Here is a 14,238-nt window from a genome sequence, read left to right as displayed (position 1 = left end):
CCCTTGCAGAGAGACACCTCCAAAGGCATTGGAAACTTGGGAAAGGCGGAGATAAGTGGGATATGGAGCTACCTAAGTGGGGAGCTTCCTGAAGGAGGTGACACTCTGCTTCTACTACCATGGACCGAGGAGTATTTAAACAGAAGGAGAGGAGAGAGGGCATCTCAGGCTTTGACAATGGCCTAGCTCACCATTCTTATCATTGTTGAGTGTGTTTACCATTTCTTGGTTGCAAAGTTCAGTGTCTGAATCATGCTAACTTTTATTTCTGCTAATAAGGAAGTGATAATTTCACAGGCAAAGCTGGGGATCTTCTGCTTTTAGAGCCAAGGCTCATCCCCTGGACCAGTCAGCTGGGCAGGTCCTCTGAAATAGCCACTGGGCCTGGAAGTCCCCATGGTGATCTGTATTGACTTATTAGGGTACATTTCTGAGAATTTTAAAAAATTAACTGAGGTAAAATCCACGTAACATAAAATTAGTAATTTTAGAATAAACAATCATCTGTTAGTACATGCACAATATTGCACAACCACCACCTCTATCTAGTTCCAAAACATTTCCATTGCACAACAATGAAATCCTGTGCCCACTGAGCAATGTCTCCCTTTATTTGGCTCTCCCAAGCCCCTGAGTACTACCCCTGGATTTACACCTTCTAGATATTTTATATAAGTGTAATCATGTACATGTGGCCTTTTATACCTGGTTGCTTTCATTTTGAATAAAATTTTCAAGGTTCATTCTAATTGTAGCTTGTGTCAGTACTTCATTTTATTTATGACTGAATGCTATTGTGTTGTATGTATATACCACAGTTTGCTAATCCATTAATCTACTATTTTATGTTGTTTTCACCTTTTGGCTATTGTTAAAAATTCTTCTTTGAACATGTAGGTACATCTATTTGTCTCAGTTATCTTAGGTATATATCCAGGAGTGAAACTGCTGAATTGTATGGCAATTCTCTTCTTAACTTTTTAAGGAACTACTAAACTGTTTTTCTCCATGACTATGCTGATTTACATTCTCACCAGCCATATACAAGGGTTATCAGTATTTCCACATTCTCATTAATACTTTTTTTTTTATAGCCACACTAGTGGTTGTGAAGTCATACTTTTTCTGGGATTTTAACTTTGTGCAACATATTGAGTAAGAATCTGTGAGAACATACCAGATAGAGGAGGACAAGAAAAGAGTATGGGAGGAACCTGGCCTGGATGGCCCCTGAGCTTTCTATGGACTCCAGGGACATGTATGTTCTCTGTTGTGTAGATAGCCAGCTAGTAGGAATCCACAGAATGTGACTGACATACAGACACTATAGAAGTTAAACACCTTAGCCTCAGCTGCTCAATTTATAAAATGAGCATTAATAATTATTTTTTTCCTCCCCAAAGGAGCCCTGACTTGTGAACTGCAGTAGCTTGAGGCCTAGATTTTTAAATCTAGCCCATGATGCTTATGACTAATGAGGATATATGACAATGTTCAGCCAGATATCTGACCCTCTGCAGGGTCATCCAGAAATGTTCACCCATGTGAACTCATAGACAGTTCAACTAGTATCTGAGAGAAGACAAGAGTTATAGAGTAACCCCAAATTGTGTAATGTATTTTCTTTTGTAAGAAGAGGAGACATAAGTTCAAATTTTAATTGAAAAAAATATTGAAAATGTTGGGAGTTTGCTGAGTGTGGACTGTTTTCCTTTTGCCATATCATTGATTGTATTAAAATGTTTTGTTTTTGTTTTTTGGCACAAAATAATGGGTTAGATTAAAAAACAAGACCCAACTGTATACTGCCTCAGGAGACTCATCTCAGATACAAAGACAAAGAAAAGCTTAAAAAGAAGGAGTGGAAGATAATACTCAAAGATAATGGAATCCAGAGAAAAGTGGGTATACCTGTAGTTATAGCAGATGAAATAGATTTTAAGACAAAAAGGTAATAAGAGGCAAAGATGGACATTTTATAATGATAAATGAATGGGACAATTCATCAAAAAGATATTACATTTATCAATTTATATGCACCCAACCAGAGAGCACCAAAATATACAAGACTTTTATTTTATTTTTTTATCCTCACTCAAGGACATTTTTCCATTTTTTGTTCAGAGAGAGTGGGAAGGAGAGAGAGGAAGTGAGGAAGAGAGGAAGAGAGAAAGAGGGAGAGAAACATCGACGTGAAAGGGACACATTGAGTGCTGCAAACATGACCTTAACGGGAACCAAGCCCAGGTCTCTCTGGACTGCAGGTCAATGTGCTAACCGCTGAACCAAACCAGCCATGGCTAGCAGACTTTTTTTTTATCCTCACCCGAGGATATTTTTTGATATTTTGTTCAGATAGAGTGGGAGGTGGAGAGAGAGAGAGAGAAACATCGACGTGAAAGGGACACATCGAGTGGCTGCCACCCGCACGACCCAACGAGGGCCGGGGACAAACTGCAACCAAGGTACATGCCCTTAGCGGGAACCGAACCCGGGTCTCTCCAGACCGCAGGCCGACGCTCTAACCGCTGAGCCAAACCGGCCAGGACAAGGGCTAGCAGACTTTTAACAGACCTAGGGGAGTTCTGAAGATGGCGGCATAGGTAAATGCAGTATCCCGCCCTCTGACAACCACATCAAAAGTACAACAAAACTGCAACACAACCATCATTCAGAACCACCTGAAATCAAGCTGAATGGAAGTCCTACAACTACGAAATTAAAGAAGCTGCCACATCAAGACTGGTAGGAGGGGCAGAGGCATGGACGGGCTGGCCCCACACCCAGGTGTGTCAGATAAAAATCAGGAGGGACACCTTGGCTGGGAAGGTCCTCCCTGAGGACTGAGGGGTCCTTGTCCCACACCAGGTGCCCAGTTCAGTGTCCCAGTGCCAGGGAGAAAATTCCCCATAACTTCTGGCTGTAAAACCAGTGGGAACTGAGCCAGAGAGATGCTGTGCCTGCAGAAGCCCAGAAGTTCCTTTTAAAGGGCCTGCGCACAGACTTACTCAGACCTGCTCCCTCTGAGCTTGGAGGGGAGGCAGCTTGAGGGTTACCAGAGCAAGGGAAGAACTGAGCTGTTTGGCCTCTGAATGAGGGCTGAAAGGGCAGCTTTCTCTTGGACAGAGCTGCTGGTGGAGGCCATTTTTCCTTTGATGAGACCTTCCCCAACAGGGCAGGCAGACGGCCTCCATATCTGGTACCCCAGCAACCTGGCTCACACTGTTGGCCCACCCTAGTGATTCCCTGAGGCCCTGCCCCACACAACTTTTGGGCCCACCCAAGCTGTTTCCAGAGGCTTTACCATAGGTTTTGCCTGTCTTAGATCCTGCTTCAGAGTTTCCTAAAATATCTCAAACTAGCAGCCTCTGGTACCTGAGCCCACCAGTGCACCTGGCACCAATGAAGCAGTGGACATCCTGTGACAACACAGACCAGTACACAGTAGTAGAGCTGTCAAGATGCCGGTTGCAGAAACTGCAATGGCCAGGAGCCCAACACCATCCCCCGCAGTAGCAGCCCAATCAGAGTGGAGATATACCCCCGTGAACAGAGGCTGGGGAGCAGACATCCATCCCCAGGCAACAAAAGCACAGACCTACAGCAGAAAACTATTCCCCTCCCCCCCAAAAAAAACTACAGCAATGGCTAAGCAGGAGCTGAACCCCACTGGGCAGCAGTACTCCCCAGCCATGAGCAGTGGGACTGGGGACTCCTTAGGGCCCTGTGCAACCCAGTGGCCCACAAAAGTTGTATGTAGCCAGGGCTCAAGAGAAATTAGTCTCAGCAAGCCCATACCTCTAGTTATGTGGCCCCAGGCCTTGCACTAGAAGCAGCCAGCCTTGGTTCAGAATTTGGCTTTTCCTCCAAGCCCAGCACAAGAAGCAGCCATCTGCAGATCACTTTGTAGCTTATGCCTGGTGGCCCTGGGTAGAATTACAGGCAGTGGTTGACCTTGCCCCAGAGCTAGCACACTTGGTGGACAGTTTCAGACCACATTGAAACACCACCACCCAACCACCTCCATAAGTGACACACTCAATGAGTGGATTCAGTGGGTACCAGAGCCCTGCTGAAGTAAGTCTTGCTCTGTTTTGTGGACCCCTACACAGCTGATCCTCCAAGGTAGTGGCTAGTGGGCACAGCCAGTCAGTGCAGCTGACCAGACTGAGTAAACCTCTCCCACTGATGTGCCAACAGCAATCAAGACTCAATTACAAGGAAAGGAAAGGGTATACAGTCCACACTAGGGTTGCACTGCAAGGGCCTAGCTGGGGTGATCAGGAAGACTGTGCCACTGGATCCTACAGCACACCTACAACAGTAGGCCACCCTACAAAGCCCAGGAGGCATAGCCACTCTGCCTAATACATAGAAACAATCACAGGGAAGCAGCCAAAGTGAGGAGACAAAGAAACATGTCTCAAATGAAAGAAAAGAATAAAACTCCAAGAAAATAACTAAACAAAATGGAGATAAGCAATCTAACAGATGCAGACTTTAAAACACAGTATATAAGGATGCTCAGGGAACTTGGTTTGACATACAAGAAACTTAGTGAGACCTTCAAGAAACTTAAGAAAATCTCTGAAAAACTTAGTGAGAACATTAACAACATAAAATGGGGCCAGTCAGAAATTAAGGATGCACTAACTGAAATAAAGAATAATTTACAGGGATTCAATAGTAGAGTAGGTAAAGTCAAGAAGCAAACCATCAATTTGGAATAAAAGGAAGCAGAAAACACCCAACTAGAACAGCAAATGAAAAAAGAATCCAAAAAAATGAGGATAGTGTAAGGAGCGTATGGAACAACTTGAAGTGTGCCAACATTCGCATCATAGGGGTCCCTGAAGGAGAAGAGAGAGAGCAGGAAATTGAAAATCTTTGAAACAATAATGACAGAAAATTACCCTAACTTGGTGAAGGAAAGAGACATATAAGTTGAGGAAGCACAGAGAGTCCCAAACAAGTTGAACCCAAAGAGCTCCACACCAAGACACATCATCATCAAATTCCAAAGGTTAAATACAAAGAGAGAATCTTAAACGCAGCGAGAGAAAAGCAGTCTGTTACCTACAAAGGAGCTGCCATAAGACTGTCAGCTGATTTCTCAAAAGAAACTTTGCAGGCCAGAAAGGAGTGGCAAGAGATATTCAAGGTGATGAAAAGCAATGACCTACAACCAAGATTACTCTATCCTGCAAAGCTATCATTCAGAATTGATGGCCATATCAAGAGTTTCCCAGACAAGAAAATACTAAAGAAATTCGTCACAACCAAACCAGTATTATATGAAATGTTGAAGGGTCCTCTTGAAGGCAAAGAAGAACAAAAATATGAACAATAGGGAAAAGATGGTGGCAGGCAGGACCGGAGGGAGGGTGAGTGTGTGAGAGAGTGTGAGTGGACATGAAGGTGGAAGACCAAACTCATGCAGTGCAGAGATGCGGGGCAGAAAGTTCCTATGCTGTGGATGGGAGCAGCCAGCTACCACGGTAGCTCTCTTCAGGGAGCTTCTCCCTGTGCCGCAGGGAGGTCCCACCATTTTGGAAGATCTCAGGTGGTCCCTGGGAGGAGGCAGTGGAAGCAGCTAGGGCCCAGCAATCTGAGCCCACCAGCGCACCTGGCACCATCAGACCAGTGGACACTCTGGGTCAACACAGACCAGTGCACAGTAGTGTTGCTGCCAATGTGCCAGTCATGAAAGCCGCAGAAGTCACAAACAGCTGGGAGCCCAGCATCATCCCCCCATAATAAAAGCCCAATCAGAGTCAATATATACCCCCAGCAACAGAGGTTAGGGAGTAGGTACCTTCCCCAGGCAACAGAAGCACAGACCTGCAACTGAGACCCATCCCCCAAAACTATAGCAAAAGCTGAGCAGGAGTTGAGCCCCATGGGGCAGCAGCACTCCCTAGCCACTAGAGGCGGGACTTGGGACTCACCAGAGGTCTGTGCAATCCAGCAGCTCACAAGAGCAGCTGGAAGCCGGAGCCCTTGAGGGACTGGTGCAATCCAGCTGCCCGTGGGTACTGCAGGGTACTGGGGCACCAGAGAAGCCTCTGTGACCCAGTAGACCACAAGAGTGGAGAAAAGCCAGAGCCCGAGAGGAACTGGTGTAATCCAGCTGCCTGCACACAAAATCTGCAGTGTGCGGGAGCACCAGAGAGGCCTGTGCTACCGAGCAGGGACTGTGCCATTTAGTTACCCGTGGGACCTATGGGGTGCTGAAGCACTAAAGAGATCTATGCAACCAAGCAGCCAATACATAGGCATAGAGCTGGGTCCCCAAAGGGACTGTGCAATCCAGTTACCCGCAAGACCTGCAGGGTACGGGGGCACCAGAGAGGCCTGTGCAACCCAGCTGCCCACAAGATAGGCATAGAGGATGTGAAAATAAAGGAGTGAATGGAAACTACACAGACGATCTTCCAGGACCTAACAAGAATGACAACTAAAGTAAAATCAAATCCTCAGAAAAAAGCAACAGAAAAGCAGCAGGACAAAACCATACAACCAGGAACACTGGTAGGATCTGTGGAGGCACAAGAGGGTGGTAGGCTGGGAGCCCAGGAACAGCAGCAGTCTTATCTGTGAGCAGTGCCCTTGGGGAATAAAGACCAAGCCCGTTCCACAGTGCACAGAGCCAGGAAAGAGTGTTAAAATAGCCACAGCCACTCACCTGAGGGCTACTGCACAGGGAGGGCAGACTGGGCGGGAACCCTGGTTTAAAGGGCACTCAGAATTTATGCTGTGTTGCAGCCACAAAGGACTGTGGCCAGTGTACTTTTTCACAAAGCTGTGGGGTAAAGCAGCAATCCCACACCCCTCAGAGATTCAGCCTTTTTCAGGTGAGGCAAAGAAATGCAAACTGAGGCTCGTTAACAACCAGCATTTATCCCACCCTCTGGAAATTCTCTTAGGTAGAACACCAGGGTTACATTCCAAGGCACTGAGTAACTGACACTACCAGCCACCAGGAATAAGCTAGAGAATAACTGAACCTTTCCTGGGCTTGCAAATCTACCCAGGAAAGTAAGAATTGACAGTGGTGTTTAATGTGAACCTGCCCAGGCCCATCCAAACCCAGAAGAGTGAGCCACAAACATCAGAACACCAACACCAACAGGGAAAATTTGGCAGGCTCTAAAACCCACTGAGATAGCCAAAATGGTGAAACAAAAAAACAAATCCCAAATAAAAGAAAAAGAGAGCTCTATCCAAAATGAGACAAATGAGGGGGGACTGAAAATGGCAGGAGAGTGAATGAAAGCTACACAGACCATCTCCCAGGACCAAACTGGAATTACAATGAAAATAAAGACAAATCATCAGGAAAAGGCAACCAAAAAGCAGCTTGGAGGACCACATAACCAGGGACACTGACTCAGTCCTGGTAGGCTTGCAAAGACGCGAGAGGGAGCCAGGAGCCCACGGTCCGCTGCAGACTGGGCTGGGAGCTGCAGCGGCCTTGGCTGGGACCTGCAGTGACCTCGGCTGGGAGCTGAGGCGGCCTCGGCCTGGTGCAACGGCCATAGCTGGGAGCAGCACCCTTAGCTGGGAGTGGCACCCACAGGTTCCACTCCCAAGTGGCTCCACAGGGCAGAGCCAGGACAGAGGCTAAAATAGCAGCAGCCACCCACCTTGGGCTCTGGCAGAGAGAGGGCAGACTGGACTGGAACTGTGTGGGGACACTCGGGATTTGGAGGATGCTCAGAGCTTTTGCTGAGTAGTAGCCACACAGGACTGTGGTCATATTCCTTCCCAGGCCCTGGGGAGAGGTGGCAGCCCCTCCTTCAGAGATTCAACCCCACCCAGTGGCCATTGAAATGCTAATTGAGGCCCATTAACAACCAGCATCTGCCCCACCCTTGGAAAATCCTCTTATACTGAGCACCTGAGGGAGTTTTTCATTCAACTTAGAAACCAAGGTTCTTCAGGTGACCACAACTAATAGCCTCCAGGGAAAAAAGCTAGAGGATAACTACCATTCCCTGGGCTAGCAACTCTAACCAGGAAAGTAAGACTTGACAGTGGTGATTAACTTGGATCCTCCCTGTTTCATCCAAACCCAGCTGTTTCATCCAAACCCAAGAGACGGAGCCACAAAATGCAGAACACCAACACCCACAAGGAATATTTGGCAGGCTCCAAAGCCCACTGTGATAGCCAAAATAGTGAAACACAGAAACAAAAGCCGAATGAAAGAACAAGAGACCTCTACGGAAGATGAGATAAATGAGTGCAGTTAAGCAAGTTAACAGAACTAGAATTCAGAGCCATGACCTTGAAGAAGCTAAACAGCTGTACGGACATGAGGACCATGAGTAAAGATATAGAAATGTTGAAAATCAACCAGTTGGATATAAAAAACTACCAAGAAAAAATAAAGAATGACATAGCAGAAATAAAGAACACATTGGAAAGTCTAAATAGCAGAGTAAAGAAAGCTGAGGACCAGATCAGTGAATTAGAAGATAGAGTAGAAAAAAATAAACCAATCAGAAAACCAAAAGGAAAAAATAATTAAAAAACAGAAAAACAGATTAAGAAAACTATGGGACAACAGAAAACATAATAACATTCGCATCATAGGAGTCCTCAAAGAAGAAGAAAGTGAGCAAGGGTTAAGAATGTATTTGAAGAAATAGTGACAGACAACTTCCCTAATTTGGGGAAGGAAGAAGGCATTCAAGTTCAAGAAGCACAGAGAGGCCAAAGTAAGAAGAACCCAAACAGGCCCACACCAAGACACATAGTAATTAAAATGCCACAAATCAAAGACAGAGAATCCTAAAGTCAGCAAAAGAAAAGCAACAGGTTACCTACAAAGGAAACTCCATAAGGCTCTGAGCTGACTTCTCACAAGAAACACTGCAGCCCAGAAGGAAATGGAATGAAGTTATCACAATCATGAAAAACAAGGATCTGAATCTAAGACTACTCCATCCAGCAAGGCTATCATTCAAAATAGAAAGTCAAATAAAGAGATTCCCAGACAAAAGAAGGCTAAGGGAATACATTAGCACCAAACCAGCACAGCAAGAAATGTTAAAAGGACTGCTGTAATTAGCAGAAGAAGTAGGAAGAAAAATAGAACCACACTAAACAAAAACGGCAATAAATAAGTACATAAAAATAATTACTTTAAATGTAAATGGATTGAATGCTCCCATAAAAAGACACAGAGTAGCTGATTGGATAAGAAAACATGACTCATCTATATGTTGTTAACAAGAGACCCACCTTACAACAAAACACTCACATAGGTTGTGAAGGAATGGAAAAAAATCTTCCAAGCAAACAGAAAGGAAAAAAAGCTGGGGTAGCAATACTCATATCTGATAAAATAGATTTCAAAATGAAGGCCATAACTAGAGACAAAGAAGGCCACTACATAATATTGAAAATATCTATCCAACAGGAAGATATAACCTTGATAAATATATATGCACCCAATATAGGAGCACCAAAATATATTAAAAATCTTCTAGAGGAGTTCATAGGAGAAATCAATAGCAATACAATCATAGCACAGGACTGCAACACCCCGCTGACATCACTGGACAGATCCTCTAGACAAAAAATTAGCAAGGAAACAGAGACTCCAAATGAAGCACTAGACCAAATCGATTTAATAGATATCTACAGAGAATTACACCCCAAAAGTACAGAATTCACATTCTTCTCAAGTGCACATGGGACATACTCAAAGATAGACCACATGTTAGGACACAAACTAAGTCTCTACAAATTCAAAAGGATTGAGATCATATCAAACATCTTCTCAGATCACAATGGCATAAAATTAGAAATCAATTGCAACAAGAACATGCAAAGACATTTCAACACATGGAAGCTAAATAGCATGTTGTTAAACAATGAATGGGTTACTGAGGAAATCAAGGAAAAAATTAAAAACTTCCTGGAATCCAATGAAAATGAACACACACCACCACAAAATCTATGGGATGCAGTGAAAGCAGTTCTGAGAGGGAAGTTCATAGCACTACAGGCCTACCTCAAAAAACAAGAAAAATCTCTAATGGACTATCTAACCTCACAACTAAAATAACTAGAGAGCAAACAAAAAGAAAACCCCGGAGCAAGTAGAAGGAAGGAAATAGTAAAGATCACAGCAGAAATAAACGACATAGAGACCAAAAAAACAATTTAAAGTATCAATGAAACAAACAGCTGTTTTTTTTGAAAAGATAAACAATGACGGACCCTTAGCTAGACTCACCAAGTAACAAAGAGAGAGAACCCAAATACACAAAATCAGAAATGAAAGAGGAGAAATAACAACTGACACCACAGAAATACAAAACATCGTTAAGAACTACTATGAACAATAATATGGCAACAAATTGAACAATCTAAGCAAAATGAACAAATTTCTAGAAACACATAGTTTCCCAAAACTGGCTCTGGAAGTAATAGAAAACTTCGATGAACAGACCAATAACAACAGAAGAAATTAAAGATGTAATTAAGACTCTTGCAGCAAACAAAAGCCCAGGCCTGGATGGCTTCATGGGGCAGTTTTACTGAACATTTAAAGAAGAACTAATACCCATTCTCCTCAAACTATTTTTAAAAATTCAAGAAGAAGGAAGACTTCCAAATTTGTTCTATGAGGCCAGCATAATTCTAATTCAAAAACCAGAAAAAGACACTACAAAGAAAGAAAACTACAGGCCAATATCCCTGATGAACATAAATGCCAAAATCATGAACAAAATACTAGCAAATCAGATCCAGCAATACACTAAAAACATTATTCACCATGACCAAGTGGAATTCATCCCAGGGATGCAAGGATGGTACAATATTCCCAAATCGATAAACGTGATACACCACATAAATAAAATAAAGAATAAAAACCACATGATCATATCAATTGATGCCGAAAAAGCCTTCGATAAAATCCAGCATCTATATCTGATAAACACGCTCAGCAATGTGGGAATAGAGGGATCATATCTTGACATAATAAAGGCCATATATGAAAGACCTACAGCCAACATCATACTCAATGGGCAAAAATTAAAAGCATTTCCCTTAAGAACAGGAACAAGGCAAGGATGCCCACTTTTACCACTCTTATTTAAAATAGTATTTGAAGTCTTAGGCACAGCTATTAGTCAGGAAGAAAAAATAAAAGCGATCCAAATTGGAAAGGAGGAAGGGAAACTGTCATCATTCGTAGATAACATGATACGATATGTAGAAAACCCCAAACACTCCATCAAAAATGTACCAAACTTAATAAATGAATTTGGCAAAGTAGCAGGATACAAAATTAATGTCAAGAAATCGATGGCATTCTTATACAACAATGATGAACTCACAGAAAGAGAAACTGTAAAAACAATCCCATTTACCACTACGGCAAAAAAATTAAGATACCTAGTAATAAACTTAACCAAAGAAATAAAGGACCTATTCACAGAATACTACAGGTCATTGGAAAAAGAAATAGTGGAAGACATAAAAAAGAGGAAGCACGTACCCTGTTTATGGATTGGAAGAATTAACATAATTAAAATGTCCATACTACCCAAAGCAATCTATAGATTCAATGTAATCCCCATCAAAATGACAACAACATACTTCACAGAATTACAACAAATACTTCAAAAGTTCATATGGAACCATAAAAGACCTTGAATAGCCACAGCAATCTTGAAAAACAAGAATGAAGTTGAAGGGATCACATTACCAGATTTCAAGTTATACTACAAAGCCACTGTAATCAAAACAGCCTGGTACAGGCACAAGAACAGGTATATAGACCAGTGGAACAGAACCCACAACCCAGAAATGGACCCAAGGCAATATGCTCAATTAATATTTGACAAAGGTGGCAAGAGTATATAATGGAGTAAGAAAAGCCTCTTTGATAAATGGTGTTGGGAAAATTAAACAGCTACATGCAAAAAAAAAAAAAAAAATAGGAAACTAGACCATCAACTTACACCATACACAACAATAAACTCAAAATGGATAAAAGAGTTAAATGTCACTCATGAATCCATAAAAATTCTAGAAGAAAATGTAGGCAACAAAATTTCAGACATCATACGCAGCAGAATTTTCACTGATACATCACCTAAGGCGATAGAAACAAAGGAGAAAATGGACACATGGGAGTACATCAAATTCAAAAGCTTCTGCACAGCGAAAGATATAATCATCAAAACGAAAAAGGCTACCCACTGTATGGGAGAGCATAATTGCCAATGATATAGAGTGCTCATACAACTCAACAAAAGGAAGACAAAGAACCCAATTAAAAAATGGGCAGAGGAACTAAATAGACACCTCTCCAAACAGGACATACAAATGGCCAAGAGACATATGAAGAAATGCTCAACATCACAAATCATCAGAGAGATGCAAATTAAAACAACAATGAGGTATCACCTCACACCTGTCAGAATGGCCGCCATCAACAAATCATCAAACAACAATTGTCGGTGAGGGTGTGGAGAAAAGGGGACACTAGTACACTGCTGGTGGGAATGCAGACTGGTGCAGCCGCTGTGGAAAACAATATGGTGTTACCTCAAAAAATTAAAAATTGAACTTCCATTTGACCCAGTGATCCCACTTCTAGGAATATATCCTAAGAAGCCTGAAACATCAATCAGAAAGAATATATGTTCCCCCATGTTTGTAGCAGCACTATTTACAATAGCTAAGATCTGGAAACAGCCCGAGTGTCCATCAGTAGACGAATGGATAAAAAAGCTGTGGTACATACACACAACAGAGTACTATGTAGCTGTAAGAAAGAAAGATCTCTTATCCTTTGAGACTACATGGAGGGACCTGGAAATTATTATCCTAAGTGAAACAAGCCAAACAGAGAAAGACAAGTATCATATGATCTCACTTATATGTGGAATATAATGAACATAACAGTCTGAGGCATGGGATAGTCCCAGAGACGTGGAGGTGGGGCACAGACTGACAATCCCCAGATGGGGGAGAGGTAAACCACAGAGCTTATATGCATGTATGCATGAACAATGGACATGGACAACAAAGCTGGCGACAGGGCTGGGATGGAGGGGGAGGGAGGAATCAGTGGGGGGAAAAGGTGAAACATCTGTAACAAAAATAAATTAATTAATTTTAAAAAATGAGACAAATGAAATGCAGTTAAGGAAATTATCAGAAGTAGAGTTCAGAAGCATTATCTTAAAAAAGTTCAAGAGCATGAGTTAGGACATCAGGATCATGAGTAAAGATATAGAAACATTTAAAAACCAACCAAGTGGAAATGGAGAATGACATAGCAGAAATTAAGAACACATTGGAACTGTGCCATAGCTTGTGGTGTTAATACGCCCCTGTGTCCATGGAGAGAGGTTGAGGCGTCCGAGCTCCGGCCCAAGGCACCAGGGCACCGGGACAGTGAGGATGTAAGCTTCTTTAGTCAGGCCACCGTCCGGGCTGTGAGCAAGAGTAAGCTGCAGCCTACCTGGGTGGCCCTCACCCTGAAACCTTCAGCAGTAAACAAGATAAAACAACTTCTTAAAGATAAGCCTGAACACATAGGTGTGAAAGTTGGTGTCCAAACCAGGGGTTGTAATGGTCTTTCTTATACTCTTGAATATACAAAGACAAAAGGATATTCTGATGAAGAAGTTGTTCAGGATGGAGTCAGAGTGTTCATCAAAAGGAAAGCACAGCTAACACTTTTAGGAACAGAAAAGGACTACGTAGAGGACAAATTATCCAGTGAGTTTGTGTTCAACAAACCAAACATCAAAGGAACATGTGGCTGTGGAGAAAGCTTTAATATTTGACTCCTCAGACTGCTGTGGCTGGGAGCTCCAGGAAAGTGGTGGGAGCCCTGGCTTACTGAAGAAATCATATGACTGTCACATGCTTAAGGTTGATAATGCATGGTTGCCTCAGGAGGAAAATAAACTGATACATTGTGGAAATGAAAAAAAAAAGACACATTGGAAGGACTAACCAGCAGAGGAGAGGAAGCTGAGGACTGAATTAGTGAATAAGAAGACAGGGTAGAAAATATCAACCAATCAGAAAACCAAAAGGAAAAAAACAATTAAAAAACAGGAAGATAGCTTAAGAAAACTGTGGGACAAATGGAAACGTAATAACATTCTCATCATAGGAGTCCCCAGAGAAGTAGAAAAATGGCAATGGTTAGAGAATATATTTCAAAAAATAGTGACAGAGAACTTTTTTTTTTTT

At 42.6% G+C, this 14,238-nt stretch overlaps 1 protein-coding gene across 1 annotated transcript; it reads left to right on the top strand.

The window, feature by feature from the left end:
* Window positions 1-8,284: 8,284 nt before the first annotated feature.
* On the top strand, window positions 8,285-13,823 carry LOC118642092 (iron-sulfur cluster assembly 1 homolog, mitochondrial-like). Its single transcript, XM_036279710.1, has 2 exons — window positions 8,285-8,330; window positions 13,345-13,823. Exons 1-2 carry the CDS (start codon window positions 8,285-8,287, stop codon window positions 13,821-13,823), a joined length of 525 nt encoding a protein of 174 aa, XP_036135603.1.
* The last annotated feature ends 415 nt before the right edge of the window (window positions 13,824-14,238 follow it).

The sequence above is a fragment of the Molossus molossus genome, unplaced genomic scaffold (genome assembly GCF_014108415.1).
Source record: "Molossus molossus isolate mMolMol1 unplaced genomic scaffold, mMolMol1.p scaffold_m16_p_3, whole genome shotgun sequence".
NCBI classification, from domain to species: domain Eukaryota; kingdom Metazoa; phylum Chordata; class Mammalia; order Chiroptera; family Molossidae; genus Molossus; species Molossus molossus.
Note: the sequence above shows the minus strand (reverse complement) of the source record. Positions and strands in the feature narration are given on the sequence as shown.